The following is a 26680-nucleotide window of genomic DNA, read 5'->3' as shown; positions in this document are numbered from 1 at the left end:
TTAGGTTCTGAAGAAGGCTCTCCTTGCTTCTCTGGCATTGATTCTTCTCTCTCTTTGTATTCCTATCATTGAACAAATTATAATATATTTGCCACCAAAGTCAATTTAATGCATTTAAATTCCATCTCAATAGAATTTAAATAATTTTTAAAAAATTACTATTTAATTCCTTTATTTTAACAAAAAGTAAATATTTAGTTTTATATTTTAAAAAATATATTAGATAATCTATGTTTCTTTATTTCATTTATTCCTTAATTGTTTCGACCATTGTAAGAGTTAGTTTGAATTTCATTCAATCTCTATAATTTAAAAACACGACAATATGATTTCCATAATAGCAATTTCTCTCTCCTTTCAATATATTGGCCCTTTTTGGTAATAACTTTTAACGTAACATTTAGTGTTTTGAAGTTAAAATATTACTTCTCTTATTTATCTTGTTCGGTAACATTTAGTGTTTTTAACTTGTTTTCTTACTTTAACTAGGATTCTTGAGAGAGTTTTGAGTCAGAATGCAACTAAAACTTTCAAATTAGATTTGGAGTCGTAGTTAACATATTTTTCTCTATAAAAGGAGGTCCAAAATACAAATCTGGAAAATTAAAATTCTCTTCTACTCAGAGCCAAATTTCCTCTTTGTGCATTCAAAGATATCAACTGCTTGATCTAATTGCTTGTGTGATTTCTTCTTCTTCTTTTGGCTTGTGGAGCGCTTCTACATTCTTTGGAGTGTGTAGCATCATCATCAATATTAGATTCAAGTTGTTCAAATTACTACTAAAAGGGGCAGCATGCTTTTCTCTCTTTTTTTGTTAATTTGTTTATGTTTAATGTTCTTAATTATATGTGAATAGTTTTGTAATTTAGTAGGGAGATAGTTGAAGCCATTGAACATGTTACCATGAGACTTTGATTTAAGTTTAATAAAATCCAGATTTATTCTATATTGAGTATCACTTTTCTTTTGGTTTATGTTATGAATGTTGAATGTATTGTTAGTTAGGGTGGCCAACTAATTAATTATGCATGAAAACATATTGCTAAGTTAAGATAATTTGAGTTCGTAATAACTTGAATAATCTGACTACAAGTAGCACATAATGACTTATTTCATTATAATGACAAGTTTCTAGGTTGAATGAACAATGCTGAATGAGTTTATTATCTTGAATTGGGATGTCTTTTTAATGATTAATGCTACCATTAAACTTAATTGTAAGATGCTCTATTCTTAGATTGAGTGTGATGGCAAGGGATTAATTGCAGAGCACTTTCTGGTTAATCTAATCTGTAAGGAAAGATAAGAAAATTATTAATTTCTACAACCAATTTACTCAATTAAATAAATTTGTATTTTTAATCAATGATTGATACATGTTACATAGTGGATACACCCTCTCTATTGAATTTGTTGCAATTTGATTGTATTGAGTATTCATAAGTGTCATTAGCCTTAGTTTATATTCTAACATTATTAGTTTAGCTTCAGTAGTTTAGCAAATACAAATTAAAAAATCCCTTTATTTTACATTGCATATTCAATTTGATAGATTAAGTATTTATTTTGTCTGTTTTAAGTTCTTTTTGTTTATTTATGTCTCTAAAATCTGTTTTCTTGTTTGCATTTACTCATTCCCTATGGGATCGACATCTGCTTACCCTATATATAAGTAGTTTAGGTAGAGTATTTTTAATTGGTGCATTTTGCATACATCATAAAATAATAATAATTTTATTACAAAATATTTAAATTTTATTTTAAAATTCAAATTAATTTTATTCGATAATTGATGAGTTAGAAATTTCATTTTAACTTGTATTTTTTTAATTATAAATTTAATTTTTAGTATTAGATAATGCTTAATTTAATGATTTAGTAGTATTTTATTTAAACCAAAATAAGTGACCAAATCAAAATTTTGAATTGATATTTTATTTATTCAATAATTTTGATTCAGTTTAACTTATATCTTTTTTTTAAATCAAAACTAAATCAAACTAATTAAATTGATTTTAAAAGAATTCAAAACAACTCGGGTTAAATTTCACTTGATTTAAATTATATAAAAATTAAAAATAAAATATTTAAATTATCACCACACAACATACGAGTAAATGATTAGTATAATATTAGATTATATTAGTTCATATTTTCCATTTTTATAAGATTCTTCAATTTGATTTGAGGTCTCAATAACTATGCACAGTCACATTCGTTCCACACTTAAGCTATTCCATTCAATTTTAAGTTATTTTTATGTAAGTATTTGGTGGTTATTTGAGAGAGAAATATTTTAAATCCCTAAAATACCCTCAATTGCTTATCCCATTTCTCTCGCTCCATTCCATCTGGTTTCTCTCCTCCTTCCTGTCTTTCTCTTGTCACGTAACTCAAAGAGGTCTTGTTCCTTCACGAGATGGGTATTGAAGAACACTTCCTGCACACAACCTTTTCATGTATCAATGTTTCATCATTTACTCCTAGTAAACTTTCAATTAATTTCTAAAATAAAGACTTTAAGAATTGAAATTTTTCATTTTAAAACTGAAAAAACTCAATTTCTCAATTCTTCATCACTGAAGAAAACCCAATTTTTTGTTCTTGTTTCTGATTCCCATGGAACAGCTCACATGTATGGTTTTGGTGTTAAAAATGGATATGGTTTTCGTGTTGAAAATGGACAGAATGCATGATGGTCGTTTACGCCTAGGGATTCTCCTGTTCTTCCTTTCATGTTTCTTCTCAACAACACTAACATCTAAGGCACCTTTTCTCTTCAACTTCCTATTCCATTTTCCATCAACAAAACCTCAATCCGAATACCAATACCTGAAACAACCAATTTTCAAATTGCATCACGTATGGTAGAGGGAATTTGTATGTGATGGTTAGATAAAAGGTGAATGGCTGATGTCCACCTAAAGTTGCACTAGAGATTGTCGTATGGAGCCCAGGCAAGGCCATTGTAGTTGTAGTCGAGAAGTTGAAGAACTAGGTGGAACCCCATCGTGTATTTGGTGGGTTTAATGGGTTTGAGAAATTGATGGCAAGAGACGTTGAGAGAGAGAGAGAGAGGAGGCCTGGGGATTCTTCACTGAAAAATGCAAAGAAAGGGAAAAAGAGAAGGCCTGTCGGGAAAGAGGAGAAATAGGCGAAAAGGGGGGCTTCTGATTTTTTTTATAATATTAAATTATAATATAATATATTTAAATAATAAAATTTATTTAAAATAATATAATAATAAATAATTATAGTAAAATAATAAAATAAAATATTTTAGTTTAAGGGTATTTTTGATATTTTTTAAAAATTTAATAAAAATTTAAATTAAAAAATCAAAAATTTGACATAATTAAAATAGAGGGACTAAATCATTTAAAATTAGAGAGATAAAAGTAATTATTTTAACATAATTTAAAAATTAAAAAGTAATTTATCCTTAAAATTATAAACAAAATTAAACTGAATTAAATTAATTAATTTTCGTTTGGTTTAATTTTTTGTTCTGACATTTTTCATTACTGTAATTTAAAAACCAAATCAACACATTAACATTGTACCAAAAAAAACATAATTTCATGTTTTGAGAATGAATCTCAATTTTTTTTTAAGATAAGTAGTAGAAATTGCCAATAAATCACTGATTTTTCGTTATAAAAAAAATTCATAATTCACAAGGCCATTTGGAAATGAAATATATATAGAGAGAGAGAGAGAGAGAGAGAGAGAGAGAGAGAGAAGCCTACGCTACCCAAGGCCCAATGCGAAGTCCATAGCCTAACGAGCCGAAGCTTAAGTTAAACAGTGGCTCCAAAAATTTAACAACCAGCAAACTAGAATCGTCATCGCTCCTCCTCATGGATAGTAGACACAAGGAAGAACAAGAAAGGCACCACTTAGTTGCAGTGACCGAGCAATTAAAATATTTTAATTGACTCGGGTTCAATTAAAATACATAATTTATTAATAAATTATTTATTTAAAAATAAATAAAAAGAATTGATTAATTAATAATTATTATTATTTCATAATTATAAAATAAAAATATTTAATAGATATAATAATAAAAATAAATTTTTTTTTGAAAAATTGATTTACTAAAAATTAAATGAAATTGCTATTAATTCAAAAATATAATGAATAATTAATATTGTGAATTGTTAAAATAAAAATATATTGATGACCTAATATTAAAAAATTTATTCAATTTATCTTAAATCTATTTTTTTTAAATTATAAAAAATAAATTCAATTAAAATTATAGATTAAATAAAATAAATAACATAGTTTAACTTCTAATATTATGAACTTCTTTTTTCTAACTTGAGTACGAAGACATTTTAGCAAGAAAAAAAATCAAAATAGTAATGAGATTATAAGGAAAAAGTTATTAATGTTTTAAATTGATGAAAAAATTTATGTTAAACTTTTTTTTAATAATATTATACAATAATTTAAATTTTAAAAAATAAAAATTAGTAATTGTGGATTTATGAGATAAGAAAATAATAAAATAAAATTGATGAAAAACATAAGACCAAGTGACAATAATTATTTGAATTTTTTTTAGTCTAAGAATTTACATTTTATTATATCATTCTTTTAATAAAAAATTAAAAATTTTTTATATAAATTTATTATAAAATTCATTTAAAACTTTTAAAACTCTCAAGTTTTTATACCCATCAAAATTTAATATAAAAATAAAAAAGAAAACATTTTTTTTTTAAATTACTATTAAATCTTCAAAAAATTTTTAAATTTCAAGGGGCCAATGCCCTCCTTGACCCCCAGCCGGCTCCGCCCATGCTTAATTGAAACTAGATATGAGTACTAAGTCTTTCCAGATAGAAGAATGGAGCTCCTCGAGTCAGACATCCACCAAACCCACAAGGGGTAGAGCTACTGCAATATTACCATCGACAACTGAAGGTGGGAGGAAAATAGAAAACTGGCAGAGCCCTCATAATTATCTCACTCTCTGGTAGCCATAGGAAGCAGGCTAGCTCTTTCACTTGGGGATGTCATTCCTCCTCAACAAATGTACCAACCCTCCCATAGAGCCAAGTACCCTACAGAAAACACAAACAAAGCAAGAACAACGCAAATCAAAATAAGCATTCTCCAACCACAACTGATCTACAACTCAAAACCATAAGCTAAAAAACTATGTACAACGCAGTTCAGAGGTAGGGGGGGTGGAACCCACATTACAGGCTAGGTGAAAGCTGTCCTATGCCTCGAAAGGAGTTGGGGAAGACTGCTGGATGACAGAGCAAATAGGAAAATTGCTAGAGAGAGAGTTTGACAATATTGTCATATGAAGTTTTCTTTAACAATTATGACTTCAAGTGAAAATTAAGAAGCGAAAAATTGCAAAAGATGAGAAAAGTAAGGATAATGCTTGCTTGTTTTTAAAGACGAACCTTGATGTGCCTTGTGAAGGAGACCCAGTCAACGAGCCCTTACATATCATGTCACTATATTCTTAATAATGTGGCACATTAAATATCTATCATCCACATGTACTCAGAATCTATTTCAAAAAGTTACAAATGGAAGAATTATTGAAAGAATACAAAAAATAAATAAATAAAAATAAAGATAAACACAAATGGAAAGGGGTTAAGGGGAATAACCACACCGATGGTCATAAAAAAAAAATCAAAAAAGAGGAGAAGAGGAATAAAAAAAATTAGGAAAAAGAAAAAAGGAAAGAGGGTTTTCTAGAGAGAAGGAGAAGCTTGATATGGTGTTAATTTATACAAAATATTAAAGACATTTGTTATTATTTTAATGATTTTAGCAATTTTTATTTTATTTATTAATGTTATGGTTTAATTTATTCTTGTTAATTTTATGTTTAAAGAATTAATTTTTAATTTATTAGAATAAATTAAATTTTCTTTTGGCCAATTGAAGAACATTTGGTTTTGATTTTGTTATTAGGCCATGTGAAGTCCACTTAAAATATGGATGGAAAGAATTGCATGTGAAGACCATGAATTATACAAAAGTTGATAGGAAAAGCATGGGAATTTCAGACCATGTTCAACGTGTAACGAGGGAAAAAGGAAATGTACTGAGGCCTACAGTGGACGCAAGGCTTCTCGGAGTTGCATGCAACTTGAGCTGGGCCACATTATTCTCGATTTCCTAGTGTGCTTTAAAGAAGGCCGAAGCCTTGGTGGTGCTTTAAAGAAGGCTGAAGGTGGGAGGGAAACAGAAAACTGGCAGAGTCCTTATAAGTATCTCACTCTCTTTTAGCCATAGGGGGTAGCCATTGGAAGCAGGCTGGCTCTTTCACTTGGGGATGTCATTCCTCCTCAACAAATGTACCAAGGCTCCCATGGAGACAAGCATCCTACAGAAAACACAAACAAAGCAAGAGCAACGCAAATCAAAATAAGCATTATCCAACCACAACTGATCTACAACTCAAAACCATATGCTAAAAAACTATGTACAACCAGTTTAGAGGTAGGGAGGGAGGAACCCATATTACAGGCTAGGTGAAAAGCTGTTTTCTGTCTCAAAAGAGACTGGGGAAAATTGCTGGATGGCAGAGCAAAGAGGAAGAACCCTCTAGAAAAGAACCCAAAACGAGATAAAAACTCTCTCTAAAAGCTAGTTTTTTCATCTGAGGTTTTCTTTAGCAATTATGACTTCAAGTGAAAATTAAGAAACGAAAAATTGCAAAAGAGGAGAAAAGTAAGGATAATGCTTAGTTGCTTACTTGTTTTTAAAGATGAATCTTGATGTGCCTTGTGAAGCAGATCTAGTCAACGGGCCTTTGAATGTCATGTCACTATGTTCTTGATAATGTGACACATCAAATTCTATAACCCATATGTACTTAAAATCCATCTCAAAAAGTTACAATTGTAAGAATTGCTGAAAAAATGCAAAAAAAAAAAAAAAAAAAAAATCAATAAAAAACACAAACGGAAAGGGGTTAAGGGGAATAACCACACCAGTGGTCATCCCAGAGAAATCAAAAAAAGAGGAGAAGAGGAATAAAAAAAAAAGAGAGAGAAAAAAGAAAAAAAGAAGAGAAGGTTTTCTTGAGAGAAGGAGAAGCTTGATGTGGTGTTAATTTATACAAAATATTAAAGACATTTTGTTATTATTTTATTGATTTTAGCAATTTTTATTTTATTTATTAATGATATGGTTGAATTTAGTTATTCTTGTTAATTTTATGTTTAAAGAATTAATTTTTAGTTTATTAGAATAAATTAAATTTTCTTTTTGGCCAATTGAAGAACATTTGGTTTTGATTTTGTTATTATACCATGTGAAGTCCACTTAAAATATGCATGGAAAGAACTGCATGTGAAGACCATGAATTATACAAAAGTTGATGGGAAAAGCATGGGAACTTCAGACCATGTTCAACGTGTCATGAAGAAAAAAAAAATGTACTGAGGCTTACAATGGACGTGAGGCTTCTAGGAGTTGCATGCAACTTGAGCTGGGTCACACATTATCCTCGATTTCCTAGTGTGCTTTAAAGAAGGCCGAAGCCTTGGTGGAGCCCATATTGTTTTTCGTCCAATTTTCTTCGTAGAAATTGGAGCTAAAACGAGACCATTTCTTTGGCTGTCCTGAGCACCATTTAAACACTTTTGTTACACCAGTTCGGGGATCTTCTTTCGGCCGACTACATTAAACCTAGCCACAATTCATCTTGGGGAAACGTTATAATGCAGTTGCAGATTAAGAGTTGGAGCGGAAGATCTTTGCCCAATACTAGAGTTTTTTTTTTCTTTTTCTATTTATTTTCATTTCAATACTTAGTTTTCATTATCAATTAGGATGAGTTAATTGGGTTTTAAATTTTTGGTAATATTGAACTTAGGGATGGCAACGGGTCGGGTTTTTGTGAACACCCGATTCGATCAAACCCTAATAGAACAGGTTTGGGTAGTATATAATTGAGTTTGGGACGGGTTCAGGTTTGAAATTTAATACCCGTGACGGATTCAGATCATGTTCGGGTTTTATATATTAGGTATCCGTTTCATAATAATATTTATAAATTTTTATATAAAATAAAATTGAAATATTTTATGAAATTATTAAATTTTTAAAATATAAATTATCAATAAAAATAATTTTTTATATAGATTATTAATTAAATATATAAAATTAAATGGATTCAGATATTTTTCGGGTAATAACAATCGGGTTTGGGATGGGTTCGGGTAGTTGAGAATAAATTTTAATCGGGTTTAGGACGGATTCAGATTTTGAGAATATTAATAAGGTTCGGGTTCTAGTTCGAGTTCGGATATAGTGATTTTCGCGGATACCCTACTCATTATTATCTCTAGTTGAACTGAATTTTTATTTAGGGCACTTGATGTAGGTTGGTTTTAATTTTAATTTCAAAGATTTTGTACTAGTTTGTTTATTATTTACATTTAATATTTTTGAATATCAACATTTATAGTATTTAATTGATCTTGATTCATAATTAGTACTGGGAAGGAAAATTATTGATTTGTGAATAATAAACATCATAGGAATAATGTTGTGGTTTAATTTATTCTTGTTAATTTTATGTTTAAAGAATTAATTTTTAATTTAGTAGAATAAATTAAATTTTCTTTTGGCCAATTGAAGAACATTTGGTTTTGATTTTGTTATTAGGCCATGTGAAATCCACTTAAAATATGCATGGAAAGAATTGCATGTGAAGACCATGAATTATACAAAAGTTGATAGGAAAAGCATGGGAATTTCAGACCATGTTCAACGTGTAATGAGGGAAAAAGGAAATGTACTGAGGCCTACAGTGGACGTAAGGCTTCTCGGAGTTGCATGCAACTTGAGCTGGGCCACATTATTCTCGATTTCCTAGTGTGCTTTAAAGAAGGCCGAAGCCTTTGTGGTGCTTTAAAGAAGGCTGAAGGTGGATGAAGGTGGGAGGGAAACAGAAAACTGGCAGAGTCCTTATAAGTATCTCACTCTCTTTTAGCCATAAGGGGTAGCCATTGGAAGCAGGCTCGCTCTTTCACTTGGGGATGTCATTCCTCCTCAACAAATGTACCAATCCTCCCATAGAGACAAGCACCCTACAGAAAACACATACAAAGCAAGAGCAACGCAAATCAAAATGAGCATTATCCAACCACAACTGATCTACAACTCAAAACCATGTGCTAAAAAACTATGTACAACCAGTTTAGAGGTAGGGAGGGAGGAACCCATATTACAGGCTAGGTGAAAAGCTGTTTTCTGTCTCAAAAGAGACTGGGGAAAATTGCTGGATGGCAGAGCAAAGAGGAAGAACCCTCTAGAAAAGAACCCAAAACGAGATAAAAACTCTCTCTAAAAAGCTAGAGAGAGAGTTCGATAATATTTTTCATTTGAGGTTTTCTTTAGCAATTATGACAATATGACTTCAAGTGAAAATTAAGAAACGAAAAATTGCAAAAGAGGAGAAAAGTAAGGATAATGCTTAGTTGCTTACTTGTTTTTAAAGATGAATCTTGATGTGCCTTGTGAAGGAGATCTAGTCAACCGGCCTTTGAATGTCATGTCACTATGTTCTTGATAATGTGACACATCAAATTCTATAACCCATATGTACTTAAAATCCATCTCAAAAAGTTACAATTGTAAGAATTGCTGAAAAAATGCAAAAAAAAAAAAAAAAAAAAAATCAATAAAAAACACAAACGGAAAGGGGTTAAGGGGAATAACCACACCAGTGGTCATCCCAGAGAAATCAAAAAAAGAGGAGAAGAGGAATAAAAAAAAAAGAGAGAGAAAAAAGAAAAAAAGAAGAGAAGGTTTTCTTGAGAGAAGGAGAAGCTTGATGTGGTGTTAATTTATACAAAATATTAAAGACATTTTGTTATTATTTTATTGATTTTAGCAATTTTTATTTTATTTATTAATGATATGGTTGAATTTAGTTATTCTTGTTAATTTTATGTTTAAAGAATTAATTTTTAGTTTATTAGAATAAATTAAATTTTCTTTTGGCCAATTGAAGAACATTTGGTTTTGATTTTGTTATTATACCATGTGAAGTCCACTTAAAATATGCATGGAAAGAACTGCATGTGAAGACCATGAATTATACAAAAGTTGATGGGAAAAGCATGGGAACTTCAGACCATGTTCAACGTGTCATGAAGAAAAAAAAATGTACTGAGGCTTACAATGGACGTGAGGCTTCTAGGAGTTGCACGCAACTTGAGCTGGGTCACACATTATTCTCGATTTCCTAGTGTGCTTTAAAGAAGGCCGAAGCCTTGGTGGAGCCCATATTGTTTTTCGTCCAATTTTCTTCGTAGAAATTGGAGCTAAAACGAGACCATTTCTTTGGCTGTCCTGAGCACCATTTAAACACTTTTGTTACACCAGTTCGGGGATCTTCTTTCGGCCGACTACATTAAACCTAGCCACAATTCATCTTGGGGAAACGTTATAATGCAGTTGCAGATTAAGAGTTGGAGAGGAAGATCTTTGGCCAATACTAGAGTTTTTTTTTTTTTTTTTCTATTTATTTTCATTTCAATACTTAGTTTTCTTTATCAATTAGGATGAGTTAATTGGGTTTTGAATTTTTGGTAATGTTGAACTTAGGGATGGCAACGGGTCGAGTTTTTACTGGCACCCGATTCGATCAAACCCTAATAGAATAGGTTTGGGTAGTATATAATTGAGTTTGGGACGGGGTTCAGGTTTGAAATTTAATACCCGTGACGGATTCGGATCGAATTCGGATTTTATATATTGGGTATCCGTTTTATAATAAAATTTATAAATTTTTATATATTTTATTTTATATAAAATAAAATTGAAATATTTTATGAAATTATTAAATTTTTAAAATATAAATTATTAATAAAAATAATTTTTTATATAGATTATTAATTAAATATATAAAATTAAACGAATTCAGGTAGTTTTCTGGTAATAACAATCGGGTTTGAGATGGGTTCGGATAGTTGAGAATAAATTTTAATCGGATTTGAGACGGATACGAATTTTGAGAATATTAATCGGGTTCGGGTTCTGGTTCGGGTTCAAATAGGGTGATTTTCACGGGTACCCTACTCATTATCATCTTTAGTTGAACTAAATTGTTATTTAGGGCACTTGATGTAGCTTGGTTTTAATTTTAATTTCAATGATTTTGTATTAGTTTGTTTATTATTTACATTTAATATTTTTGAATATCAACATTTGTAGTATTTGATTGATCTTGATTCATAATTAGTACTAGAAAGGAAAATTATCGATTTGTGAATAATAATAAACATCATAGGAATAATAACTGGAGCAGAAATAGAAAGTTTGACCTGTGGGATTTTGTGAATAATTATAGTGCTTAACAAATTAATTGAGATTTATTTTACTATAGAGAGATAAATTATAGGTTTTAATTAATATTTTTAATAAGTCTCATAATGAATTATTAAATAAATTAAGATTATTGATTCTTGCATTGATAATTAAATTTGAATTACTAAACAGAATAAGTGGAATTGATAATTAGACTAAGTGCTTTATTAATTAGATTTTTACTCAGGTTTTATTGTGATCTTTAGAGTTCATTTTAGGCTTTAGTTAAATTTATTTTCTAATCTCATCTAATTTCAATAATTTAGATATTAATAGAATTAACACATTTTTGATACTTGAACTCAGTTCTCATGGAATTCACATCTTTCTTATCACTGTATTATTTAAGTGAATTCATGAACTTGTGGAATAGCTTATCAAAGCCTCTCTAAAAAAAATATTTTTTTAATGAATATCTAATCATTAAAAACACTAAATATTTTATTGATATTATATGTTATTATCATTATATTTTTGTCTGTAAGTGAAAATTACCTTTCATGTGTTACCAAGATTAAATCCCTACCCATAGAACTGGCCTAGAAAACAAACCCAGCCCATAACCAACTACCTTAGTTGAAGCAAAGCCACCCAGAAGCATTTATCTTTACAGCACCATCAGCGATTTTGTGTATTATACGAAGCAAATAACAATATAAAGTTGCGGTTGACTATATATGTTGGTGATAAATAATTTTTCTTGTATTTCATTAATTATTTGTAATATTTTTAAAAATTATTTATTACTTTTAATGAATTATAACTAATTTAATGATATAAAAAATAATTTCATAAAGATTATTTTTTTATTAATAAACTTTAATGAGTGTAACTTAGTTTAAATAAAAAAAATTAAAATTATTATTTTCTTAAGTGCATTGATCAGGATATTCTTCCATCCTTGTTTTACGGTTGATGAAAGACTTATCATCTCGGACACTAGAAGTGTAAAGTAAGGCACTCCCAAAACTATCAACTTCATAAAATGAGCACTTCAACTAATTTATGAAGGACCTGTTTGACATTACGGTTGAAATTGTTATTGAAAAAATTATTTTTTTAAATATATTGATCAGAGAATATTAAAAATTAATTTAAAATTAAACTACTTTTTACAACAACATCTAAAATGTAAAATAATACTTTTATTCAGAAACATAATTTGAGCCCTCCAAACTCAATGCCAAATAGGCACAAAGTATAATACACGTTCACCACTATACCAAATATGAACCAAAATGATTTTCCATAATTTGTAAGTATCAACTATGATCAAGCTTAGGATGTTTCATCTAACTTTTTAAAATGCACCATCAATTTTATCCAATACAAAAACAATTGCATATAAATATATTATTTACTAAGAAACAAAGAATGAGTATACCAAACTTCATAGCAAACAAAATGATTCTCCTATTTTCAAGAATTAAGGAGTATAGTGAAACCAAGAAAAAAAAAAAGAAGTAAATTAACTACTAAAGTAGCATATGGTTTCCTTGTTGAGGTATTGAATTTTGTGGAAGATTTGCAAAAGGATCACCAAAAGGATTTGAAGAACCCATTTGCTGCATTTGTCGTTGAGGATATTGATATTGATATTGGTAAGGTACCATCATCATTTGTTGTTGTTGTTGGTATTGGTGTTGCTCTTGAGCCATCATTGCCATTTGTACACTTGGTGGTGGTGCTGTGTTGTTGGACATTACAAATGGGTCTTGTTGTTCAAATGGGTTGTTTTCAACCATTCCACCATGTCCATAACCTGCATTCTGCAATTGTATTTGTCTCCTTGCTTTGTCATCTTCATACAAGCTATCAAGTAATAGCTTATCAAATCCACCAGCCTGACTCAAAGTGAAATAATATTAATGAAGTTCAGTGGATTTGCACTTTCATCCTGATCAATTGTTGATCCATTGCATTAAAATAGAATAATTGAACTGCATATTTAATTTTTGAGAAGCAACTTCAAATCAATGCAATCACCAAGATTCAAATGCAAAACTAGTAAAATTAAAAATTAAATTAAACACTTGGCCTTAATTATTGTTATGATGTAACTTGAAATTTACATATATTTTTTATTTTTTATGAATTCAAATTATAACTTGATTGGAAAAGTTTACGATGCAATTTTACAGTATGAATTAATATAAATATTATTAATTTTGTTATTTAAGAAGATTGTGAGATTTTTTTAGTAAACCTACTGAAATTAGGATTTGGAGAGTTTTTGATGTTTGTAATTTGTTCACCTTAATTATAAGATTATTTGACATTATTGTTAAAACTGCTGTTGAGAAAAATATTTTTCAAATAAATTAGTTAGAAAATATTAGAAAATGATTTAAATTTAAATTTAATAAATTTTAGTCATAAGAATACTAAAATAATAAAATATTTTTTTTAATTATTTTTTTAATAGCATCTAAAATAATTTTTTTTTACTTCTAAAATTAATGCCAAACAAGTACTATAATAATATTTTTTTTCCCATGGTTTTTATGTGGATGTTCAAACTATGTAAATCTTGTGTTTCAGCTTTCTTTTGTACTATGTGCATATGTGTAATTATTATTTGAAATATTAAATTATTTTAAGAGCTTTCATATATAAAATTAAACTTTTATGTCGTGTAATTTCTTAATATGATATGGTATTAAAACTTCTCAAACCAAAAGATTCGAAGTTCAAATCCTCATAACTCAATTTATTAATTAAATATTTCAACACAAGATAAAATGGATATATATTTATTCACACTTTAAATTCAATGGACATATTAATATGCAAATAACTTAAACTAATCAATGCACAATACTTATATTGAAATGTTAGTGGGCTGATTTTTTGGAATCCATTTCGGTTATAGAGTGTGTGTGAGCATGGATTATATGGAAATAAAGGCTCTGTTAAAATTACCATAATTTTGGTCTATTCTTATCACTAATCTATGTGTACATATGTTCTATCTTAAAAAAAAAAAAAAAAAAAAAGACTAACCAATTTGCTTTCCACTGCGTGGCTAGCATTAGTGCTTGGTGTGGTAACAAGTGCTAGCTCCCATCCTGTTGCATTTGGCCTATCAACTTCACTCAATGCATGATTCGATGAAGATGGATGATCACCACCTGTATATATTGAAAATATATATATATATATATATATATATATATATATAACCAATGATTATTAGAATTAAAAATAATAAAGAAATTAAATCAATTTACTTTTAAATACTGAAAATTAATTCTATTTCTCAGAGAAAATTACCCTGAAGTCTTTATGCAAAATTATTAAAATAGCAAAGTTAACCTTTTCCTTATTTTTTTTTAGTTTTTTTTCATTTTTATCTAAAATTTTTAATTTTGATAATTACATTTAAAATATCAAATCACCACAATAAATATAGATTGTAATAATATTTTTTTAACATTATTTTACACATAATATTAAAATAATAAATAAATTCAAGTAACATATTTAAACATTAAGATAACATATAAAGTAATAAAAAATATATATAATATTATGTATAATACTACTATAAATTAATATAATAATATTATTAAAAACTTTAAATTACGGAGTTTATATACATTATTATGTTCTTGCTAATAATTTTTATTAATAGCATATTTTAAATTTTTAACAACACATAAAACCCACTTCTAAAGTATAAGTTTATTGTAGTGAGTATGCTTATTATTTTTTTTTTTTTCAAATCTTCAACTCTATTTTTTTCGGCTAATTTACAGTCACAACAATTAAACCCATCACTGCCTCTTAAGTTTTGTTTTGATATTTATAGAGTATTAAAATCTTAATTATTTGATAAAATCAGATGATTGTATCACTCACTCCCTTGTCTCACTACGACTAAATTGAATCGACATTTAATGTTTGTGAATATTAAAATAAAATTTTAAAGGTGTTGATGATAGTGGCATAGTTAAATTTTCATGAGTAACAATAAGTTCTGTTGCAAAAATTGAATAAAATTATAGTAATCTTTGATAATTTAGATAAATTTTGCACACCTGAAATAGTTTTCTGAAACTTTGTATGTATTGAATTCCAAAATTGATAGGATAGAAGTATATTAACAGGCAAGAGAAAGAATTACTCAAATCTATTTTGAGATTTGAATATAATTGCTTCTAATATTAAAGTTTGAGATATATAATTTAAAATTATAATGTTTAAATATAATTATATACACTACAAGAAGAACGTAAGTTTGTGATGGATTTTTTGTGATGGATTTTTTGTGACGGATTTTTTGTGACGGAATAATTCTGTCACAAATTGGAGATAAAATTTTTACAGATTACATCATTTGATGGATTTGTGACGGAATATCTGTCACAAATTTTTTAATTATTTTTTTAATAATTTAATTATTGACGGATAGAATATTCTGTCTCTAAGTAGTCACAAATTTGTAACAGACAGACTTATCCGTCACTAATTGTGACAAAAAGATATTATTGTAAAAAATTTTGTGACGGAATGTATATCTGTCACAAACTTATGATGGAAAATAATTGTCTGTCACAAATACTTGACGGAAAACATAATTTCGTCATAAAGTTATTGACGGAATACATTATTCTGTCACAAATTTGTGATAGAATAATGTATTCCGTCAATAAACACATTTCGTCACAAATTTGTGATGGCATAATATATTCCGTCACAAATTTTGTGACAAAATTATATTTTCCGTCAAAAATTTGTGATGGATAAGTTAATCTGTCACAAAAGCTCAATTTTAAAAATTAAAATTATAACACCTCTAATTTTTAAATAATTATTTTATAGGTAAATATAATTATTTTATTATATTAAATATTATGGAAATTATTTGAAATTTTTCTGAATTTTAAAATTTAGGTTTGATTTTTTTAAGACAATAAATTTCATTGATTTTTAAAAATTAATTTAAAAACCACGAGGTAAAACCAAAAATATATTTGAACTCCAAAAATTTTTCTAAGACTTCGGTAATTTTTTTGAAATTTTTGGGTCTCGTTTTTTTATCCCAGTGCATAGTAAAATTTCAATTTCATGTATTCTAGATCGGACAGACCGAATAGAATCAAAGCGAATCGAACCGATCGAATCGGACCAGTTCTCTCCTTTTTCTTTCTCCCTCCTCTCTCTCCTTACACCCCTTCTTTCCCTCTCTATTTCTCTCTTCTCCTTCCTCCTCCTTACCGGCCACTACCTCCCCTCCCTTCCTAGCCCGCCGACGACCACTCAGTACCCTTCCTCGTTGCCGACTGCCGCTCCAGTGGCCGAAAAACGCTCCCAAAGTAGCCTCCATGCACCCGCGCGATTGTCAATCTTTTCGGTGTGATTCCGGTCAATCTAGCCACCAATCAGATTGTGTCTTGTCTCAAACCCCTTTTACCCTTTAAGAGCTTTCCATAGACACTTGGATCACAAATTTTTATCAGGTAGATTGTCCAATTTTTACATAGAAAGTTTTAGCTCATTTCGATTTTTGGGCTAAATTTCTCCCAAACCAAGAACCCCATGAAAATTTTGATAGTACCGGCGTGCTCCACTCGACGAGAGCTTTGCAACTATATAAATTTTAAAATTTTTTTACACTAAAATTTCGGTGGGTCCCTTGAACTTCGCACTGTTTTTTTCGAGCTCCAAATGAGCTTATTTAATTTTTTAACAATTTTATTCTAACCCTTGGTACTATGGATTTTGCGTAGGTACTTTTGTTTCATGGAAATTCGACCATTGGTCGAGTCTGTATTTTCAGGTTGGACAGACAGGTTACCATAACAACTTAGGAATCAGGTCGAAATTATAGTTTAGCCTCCCATTTTCAGACACTCCGAATGCGTTTCAAGTGTCAAAATTGGCATAAATAAGCCCGAATCCTAAGTTTCTTCAATTACCTAGTGCCAAATTTAGAATAAAAATCTATAAATTTATATTGTTTATATAGATTTGCTAACTAAACTTGTTACTTGTATGGTTAACTTGATACTTTTATATAATATATGGTATTTTTATTTACTAATTATTGTAAATTTTATTATTATATTTATTTAGGCTTATTACTAATTATACAAATATAATATTCTTAATTCACTATCATTTGTTTATTATTAAAAAAATTAGAATATAAAAAAAATTTTAAAAATTAATTTTGTGACTAATTATAATCCGTCGCAAATTTGTGACTGATTGTGACGGATTGATCAATCACAAATTTGTGACAGATTGATCCCTTACACTTTTGTGATGGAAAGTTTTCCGTCATAAAAAAAAATTAGTCATAACAATTTGTGACGGACAATATTTTTTTGACGGATTTGCTATTACTAATCTGTCTTAATTTTGTGACGGATTCATATTTTGACCGACCAATATTTTTGTGATGAACGAATGAATTCCATCACAACTTTTGACAGATGTTTCGTCATAATAAATTAAAAATTTGTGACGGATTTTTCTTATCCGTCACTAAAAATTTGTGACAAGCAAAATTATGACGACAATTTTTCCCTCACAAATCCGTCACAAAATTGGATTTTTGACGGATTTGTGATGGATTTTTCTGTCACAAATGTGATTTTTTTCTTGTAGTGTATTAATTAACGAAAAAATATAACATTTTTTGTTCAATTGACTTTTTTTTATCATATTTGCATCACATATGTATAGCTCATAATATGAGAAAATATTTGCCTATACTAATGGGAAAACTTACTTAGACCAGATGTATTATTAACTTGAGATATAAATATGTAATTCTCACTTATTTTACATGTAAGCCAAATTTGATAACAACTTTTAAGGTAGCATTTAATATTTTGATCTTAATCAAAATATTATTTCTCTTATTTATATTGTTCGTTGGCATAGTGTTTAGAGGTTGAGGGAGTAGTTCATTAATGTTACATTTCCTAACTTTTAGAGGTTGAGAAACCATTTTGATTATGGTTAAAAAGATAATACTATTATTTTTATATTTAACAGCTAATTCAAAACAGTCATTTTTACTTAACACTTATACTTTAAATTACTATATAAACAACTAATTATTAACGGCTGTTATCTAACAACTAATAGTTAGTAAAATAGCTGACAACTAACGACTACTAAAATAATTAATAATATCAAATATGCCATATATTCCATTCACATATTTATGTTTTGAGTTTATATAATTATTTCACTCATGAGCCTTTGAATGAATTAAATACTATATAACTTACCAGCTGGAATAATTGCAAGGGCTAATGCATTGCTTGTCTCTAATTCTAAAGCTTTTGGATTTACTTCATTCAAGCCCTATAACATAAAACAATATGTGAATGACAACTAATTAAAGAAATAACTATATAAATGATTATTAATTAAAATAAAATAAATATAAATCTTACAAGCAGATCCCCAGTAATATCATCAGTAGATATCAATGGTGGAGCTTCTGCCACTTCTTCTTCAGGTTGAACTTCTTCTTCTTCCGTGTTTACTGGTGTTTCAACCTCATCTTCAACTTTTTCAACTTCTTCTTTAGGTTCTGAAGAAGGCTCTCCTTGCTTCTCTGGCATTGATTCTTCTCTCTCTTCGTATTCCTATCATTGAGCAAATTATAATATATTTGCCACCAAAATCAATTTAATGCATTTAAATTCCATCTCAATAGAATTAAAATAATTTTAAAAAAATTACTATTTAATTTCTTTATTTTTACAAAAAGTAAATATTTAGTCTTATATTTTAAAAAATATATTAGTTAATATATGTTTCTTTATTTCATTTATTCCTTAATTGTTTCGACCATTGTAAGAGTTAGTTTGAATTTCATTCAATCTCTATAATTTAAAAACACGACAATATGGTTTCCATAATGGCAATTTCTCTCTCCTTTCAATATATTGGCCCTTTTTGGTAATAACTTTTAATGTAACATTTAGTGTTTTGAAGTTAAAACACTACTTTTCTTATTTATCTTGTTCGGTAGCATATTGTTTATACTAGTGTTTAGAAGTTAAGGGATTAGTTTATGAAAAGCTATTCTCCTATCATTATTTTTACATTTAACAATGAATCTAATAACTAAATTTACCAAATGATTCTATTTTAACAGCTATATAAATAGCTAATTACTAACAGCTAACAGCTAGTAAAATAGTTAACAGTTACTATAATAACTAACAACTACTAGAATAGTTAATATTGCCGAATAGAGCTATTAACTAATAGAAAACTTGATTTAAACTAGACGGAGAGACTAAAGAATAAACGAAACAAAAATATAAGGATTAACTAATGTAAGAAGTTGTTATTATAAACTCTACTTTATATAAGAATAAATTTAATAATGATTAAATCAAATATTTTTAGTTTCGTTAACTCATTATGTACACTTTAATTAATTATACACAAAGATTTTATACAAATATTTGATCTAATAGTTGTTTAATTCGTTATCATATAAAATTGAGCTTATATTAGATACACCATAATACGTATATATATATAGCTGTGATTTTTTATAGAATATATAATTTTATTAAATATATATGCATAAAAAAAAAAAAAAAAAAACTCACCAGTCTCTTACGGACAGAACCTGTTTGAGGTGCTTCCTTGATATATTCTTCCATTGTTGCAAGAAATGATGGAGGAGGCTGTTTGATTTAAGAACAAGTTTGTAAGGATTGCTATTGTAATTAATTAAGATTTACTAATTAAATAATTTTCTATTTAATGCAAAAGAAATACTTGTCTTAGTGTTGGAAATTGGAAGTTTCTAGCAAGCTCCAAACCCTTGCAATATTCATAGAATTCAGCCAGATGTTCAGCCTAAAGAAAAATTCAAAATAATATCTGATGAAATTAATAAATAATTTCAATTTGGAATAAACAATTAAAGAAAATTCTTACTTAAATTTTATGTATTATAAATTTAACATAAAATATATATCACGTGAAATTTAAAATAAACTTTTTTAATAATTAATTGTAAAATTCTTTTGAAGTAAGATTAGTGTAGAGTCGTATAATTACAAAACCTGTTGGGCAGCTCGCTTGTATATATTTAATGCTTTCACTGCATCATGCCTTGACATATCAAAAAACTGCAAGAAATATTTAGAATTCCCATTATTAATGGAGAAAAATAAATTAACTCTTAGATTCCCGTTTATTTCATGAAAAATAATTTATATAAAAATTATTTTTTTTAAAAAATATTTTCATAAAAATATTTTTTAAAAGTATATATTTATATCATGTATATATAAATGTTTTTACATTTTAATAAAATTATCAAAATCTAAAAAATGGAGAATGACTTTCTCTTTTAAAAAGAGAAAGTCATTTTTTTAAAAAATGACTGAGTTTTGACTTTGATTAAGAAAATATTTTCTGTTGAATTATTTTCCTAAGTGCTCCAAACGCTAAAAATTGCAAAAAAAATATTTTTTTGGAAAATATTTTTCTTATTATGTTTGAGATGCTTAAAATGAATTAACAAAAAATATTTTCTTAGTCAAAGAGAAAGTTATGTCATTTTAAATGAATTGAAATTTTATAATCTTATTAAAATATGAAAAAACTTATATATATATATATATATATATATATATAATACAAACAAGTCTTAAAATATAAAAAAAATTAACAAAAAGCCATTTAAGAGATTAATGGAAGTATTACCATATCCACAAGATTGATGATTCCATCATTAATTGCACAGTATATTTTGAAACTTTCTTTTAATACCTACATAAATAATATTTTAATTTGAGAGTTAAATTATACATAAATTTGAGTGACACATAATAATAAATAAAATAAAATTCACATTCATATGCATGGTTTTTCATATTAGAAAGTTCTTTAAATTAAAACATTATTATTATTATAAGATGTATATAGTTACATGATGCATACCAAGGCCAGGGCATATTGTACAAGATAGTTACTATAAGCTCCTCCTTCAGGCTACAAAAATTAGAGAATAATATAAAAAAATTTAGAAAAAAAATACAAAGAAAAATTGAATTTAAAAATCACTAAAAAAATTAGAATTATGCAACTAACATATAACAACAACATAGATAATTGCTATTAATAATACATAAAAAAATATAGGATTTTTTTTATATCTAAGATGTTGACCATGTGTAGCTCAAAATGAGCATTGATTTTGATGATAACAAAACTCAAATAGAATCTATCTAACCCAACTTTAAAGTGATGTGTAGATTCTTTCTATTCTTTATAAAATAACCTTTGAAGTTACACCTAAGGAGAAAGGATACTCAAAGGCATTTCAAGACAAATCCAAGATAAGAAAAGAACAAGATTATGAAAACCAAAACCCAAAGTAAAGGTATGAAAGTCATAGAGGTAGAGATTGAGTCTTAGGTCTTATATGAAAAGAATAGATGAGAGTTTAGTCGAATGGAGCTCAAAAATGAAACTTTATTTTCTAATTATTTTATAATTTTTTTTTCTCATCATGACCTTGGATACTGCTATTGGAACTTATTTTTTTCTTAAGGTCTAAATCATTTTTTTTAAAATATTACAAGTTGAGACATGCAGCTATTGACTTAGTTTGCTAACTGCTTTGCTAAAATATTAGTTTGCTAATGTGTTTGCTAAAACATTAGTTTACTAACTAGTTTACTGCTGTTGCCAAAATTTCATCAGTTTGCTAAATGATCGTATCTCAACTGCACAAAAGACAAAATAATGGTCATTTTGTCTTGAGCAGTGTGTATAACATTCCAAAAAGGTTTCAAACGGTCTAAAATGATTTGGGACTATAAATACACCTTCTTTACTTCATTTTAGAATTGATGAAAGCTTACATTTGAACTCCAACTTTGATTTTTCATTTATTGTTTTCATTCAAGAGCTTTAAAGTCTTTGAGCTACAATTGGCAAATCAACTTATCTCTTCTTTATAGCTTGATTTGTATTAAGTGAGAGTGAGTGTTAAAACATTGAATTGCATTTAAGAGATGTTGTACAAGCACCTATTGAAGCTTGAGAGTGTGAGTGCTTGAGATAGCACTTGTTAAGGGTTCAAGCTACCTTAGTAAAAGCTTGGTGTTGAAAAAATGTAAAGGGCTTTTGGTCTCTTGCCTTTAAAAGAGCTAATAGTGGAAAGACGACTCAAAGAGGGTTCTTTGAGAGAGTGGATGTAGGCTAGTTAAGTCGAACCACTATAAAAATCATTGTGTTTGATCTCTCCAACCTTAACATCTTTACTTTTGTACAATTTAATTTTTATACATGACATTGAATGTTAAATGAATAGATTGAGTTGGTATATTTGAGAATTTATAAGTATGATGAGAAATTAGTTGAATATTTTGTGATGCATGTTGTAACAGCCATAAATTTTGATTAAAGCTTGAATTGCAACTTAAGGACTCTTTCTTGAAATACATATCACTATCATTATATATTAAGAAGCACCTAGTTAAACAAAGCCACAATTTTTCATTAGGCTACAAGCAAGGGCCGAAAAATTGTTAAAATCCAATTCACCCCCCCCCCCCCCCTCTTGGACTATTTTGGGAAAACACAAGATTTGATCTATTATGAAAAAATTATACAATGAAATCGATATATGTACAATGATTTCATTGTAACCGTTGATTGTGGTGGATGCCTATGATCAATGATTATAATTAAATCACTGCATGTATAAAGGTTACACCAAATAAAAATTTTCTATTATGGATTCCAGATATAAGATATATAGTAGGACTCACTTATTAAATATATAGATTCTACATGTTTGTATCTTAGATTCACAATGAATCAAATTTAAGCAATAATTTTTATTACAATTATAAACTTATGATAAAAAATTTTATACTTCCAATAATAAAAATTTTACTGCTAAATCTATCATTTCTGTCAACAATCATACTTAATTATGCGAATTTTCCTACCAATTTCCATGCTTACCTGACAACCAATTAGACGATAAAGAAGTTGTTGTAATGCAGGTAATTGATGCAGTAATTCATCTCGATCTAAAAGCCTTGTTCTACTGTGTACCTATTTAAAATTATAATTAAACTATATAATAATATATTCAAATTGTAATTACATTATATCATAATATGATTATATTTATTTAAAATTAAATAATTATATAAATACACACCTTGGTTGTTACAAGTGATGATTTTCTCAAACGCTCAGCTTCAATGTCGTATTTCAAAATCCTTAAACACTCTAGCCTTTCTTCTATGAATAGAGCATATGTTCGAACCCATGCAGAGCAATCCCATGCTACGTACATATATGTATAGTCAAATCAGAAAAAAAAAAAATTCATGTATAAAAATGAAATAACATTCATATTATCAACTCGATTTGAATTTAAAATCTAAATGTGTGAAATTTATATATTTAATAAATAGATTATATTATTTATATTTTATGTATTAAATTTTTTATAGGTCAAATTTAGAAAAGAATTTAAGTGATTTACCCACTGGACTTGAGTCATCTTTGAAATTTGAAATTTGGAGAATATTTCCTCTGCGTGCATAATTTATAAGCTCTTCTCGAAATGAAGGATCTCCCTCTCTCAATGTTCGATGGATGACGATCAATGTCTTTATTGCAACCTATTAACATCATAAAAATTAAAAAAAAAAATTTAATCAGCTTTAACCCAATAATATTAGAATCGTATTCAAAACTTATTTTATTCATTTATAATATTTATTTTAATTTATAAAAAATTAAAATTTATATTTTTTTTTAATAAGAAAGATTTCATTTCATATTAATCAAGTGGCCATAATCGTCTCCAAATATGAGAGATTTCATCGTCTCTATGTTAGAGGATGAAAATTGTCTCAAAAAATACAGATGACTCTAACTCATAAAGTCGTCTCTTAAAGAATAGGAGACACCAATGGTGAATTTTTAAAAAAAATTTTATATTTATACCTATTTTTATATATTGACTTTTCATAAATTTAATTATTAAATTATTTTTTTAATAAAATTTAAAATTAATCAAAAAAAATATGCATTTAAAAGTTTATTAATAAAATTATATTGTAATTTTTTCAATAATGAACTTTATTAAAATAAATGATATAATTGTCAATATGATAAATTCATAAATATTTTTTAATAATATTTTATTATTTATCTTTTTATATATTAACTTAAAAAATTATTATTTTTCAGTCTGTCATTGGGAGAAGCTATATAAAAGGCATTTTATGAAGAATATTCAAATTATTTATGCAAATTTAAAATATAAAAATAAAATTAAAGAAGGAATTACAGTCCAGTTTCGCGTCTTGGATAGTCTCTTGGCAAGTGCATGAATGCAGTATGCCACATCTGCACGTGGACGTACTACTGAAGTTGCTGAAAAGATCTCTACACATAAAAATGAAAACTAAATAAGATTATGATATATCATATTTTAATTTTAATTTTTTTTAAATTATAAATAATAAAAAAAATATAAAATACCCATTTAAAAATATTTTTCTTTGAATATTTTCTCTTCGATTTATAAAAAAAAAAAGAAAAAAAAATAGTTTTTTTAATTGTGAAATTACATACTTTTCTTTTATTTTTATTGTTATTTTTCTTTCTTCTTTCATAATTAGGATAAAATGATAATTTTAATTATTTTCTTTTCACTCATTCTCTTTCTAAATAAGAAAAAGTAAGTTTATTTCTTTCATTTCCTTTTATTTTCTACTTATTTAAACACAAGAAAAAAATGTCATTTTAAGTCATTTAAAGTCTCAAAATACACATAGAAAACCTACATTTGTTATATGTTTCAAAATTATTTGAAGGGGAAAAAAAATCTCATAAAATATAAAATCTAAATCTAATTGTGATTGCGAATGATTCAAATTCTTTAAATAATTAAACACTACAAAGAACATATAAATATAAAACTATACATGAAAAAATAAAAAAAAATTGTGGTTTTGCTTTAACACGTAAGGAATTGTGATTTAATTTTTATCAATTTAATACCGTATATTTTCTTCTATTAGTAAATATGATTCAAATCGTTAGTTACTATTAAATAATATTGGTGTAGCAAACATGTGGCACTGACGACACGTAAACATCTTGTACTTGCCACATAAAGTCATATAAGTATCATGTCTCACCATATCAGTGCCACATGTTTAACATATAAACATTATTTAACGATAATTGATGGTTTCGGCCACATTTATTAACCAAGGAAAACAGAGGATATCAAATTGATAAAAATTAAATCATAATCTCTTATACATGAAAACACGATACCACAATTTTTTTTTTCCCAACTACATAATATAAAATTATATATAAATCTCCATATAATTTAACATTTATATTAGCTTACTTCGAACATGGCGTTCTTTAGGAGGACACTCGACATGATTGGTGGCCTTTACGATTGCAATATCCAATTCCTTTGATTGAAAAATCAAATGAAATCCAGAAACTATCAAACTAATAAATGCAAAAGGTAGAAGATTTCAATTTATAATAAAAATTGAACAAAAATTAATCAAAATCTTTAAATAATTTTTACCTTAAAATCACTATTAACCTTTGCAAGCCCAACCTTTGTGGTATCTTTGAGTGCTCCATAAGCTTTTCTAAAGCTTGTAAATGTCCCCATGATTATTTTCCCCTTCTGCAACTATTTTCCCGGAAAATAAACAAAACAAAACAAAAAGAAACTTTCCTTAACAATTATAAAAAGAGAAAAAAAAAAATCCTTTGAGGATATGAAGATTTCTTTTTGTGTTTTGATTTGAGAGAGGGAGAGAGAAGAGAGCTTTTGTTGTTTTGCTTTTTCTTTTTCTTTTTTTTTCTGTAATTTTTCTTAAGGTTGTTCACTTTAGTTCCAAAATGTGCGCAACAAAATATGTCTAAATATAAGAAAGGGCAATTGGGTACTTTTATTCTTTTCGCTAATTAATAGAGGACTAAATAACTAATTAAAAATTTTGACCAATTAAGAGAAGGATTATGAGAAGATTCATTTTCTTCTTTTCAATTAATTACAGAATATAGTAAATCAAGTATTTTTTAATACACAATCTGATTGAATTCTATTGATATAAAATTACATGGTGTGTAATTGTTTTTAAATTTAAAAAATAATATTTATATCGAATTTGAGTTTTTTTATGTTTAGTACTCATTATTTGAATTTAGAGATAATAACAGATAGAATACTTGTGAAAATCATCCTGTCAAAACACGATTAATATTCTCAAAATCCAAACTCATCATAAATCCATTAAAAGT

The 26680-nt window shown here is 27.5% G+C and overlaps 1 protein-coding gene across 1 annotated transcript; it reads right to left on the bottom strand.

Annotated features, from left to right (window-relative positions):
* Positions 1-12706: 12706 nt before the first annotated feature.
* Positions 12707-26211, bottom strand: LOC110657128 (putative clathrin assembly protein At5g57200). The gene is made up of 15 exons (XM_058133008.1): positions 25956-26211; positions 25764-25833; positions 24687-24784; positions 23874-24012; positions 23544-23671; positions 23342-23434; positions 21305-21355; positions 21068-21133; positions 20422-20487; positions 20132-20212; positions 19960-20037; positions 18784-18978; positions 18616-18691; positions 14372-14499; positions 12707-13212 (listed from the first exon to the last, which is right to left on the bottom strand). The coding sequence occupies exons 1-15, from the start codon at positions 26043-26045 to the stop codon at positions 12844-12846; spliced, it is 1728 nt and encodes a 575-aa protein (XP_057988991.1). The 5' UTR covers positions 26046-26211; the 3' UTR covers positions 12707-12843.
* Positions 26212-26680: the final 469 nt, after the last annotated feature.

This window comes from Hevea brasiliensis, chromosome 13 (genome assembly GCF_030052815.1).
Source record: "Hevea brasiliensis isolate MT/VB/25A 57/8 chromosome 13, ASM3005281v1, whole genome shotgun sequence".
Taxonomy (NCBI): Eukaryota; Viridiplantae; Streptophyta; class Magnoliopsida; order Malpighiales; family Euphorbiaceae; genus Hevea; species Hevea brasiliensis.
This window is presented reverse-complemented; position numbering and strand designations above follow the sequence as displayed.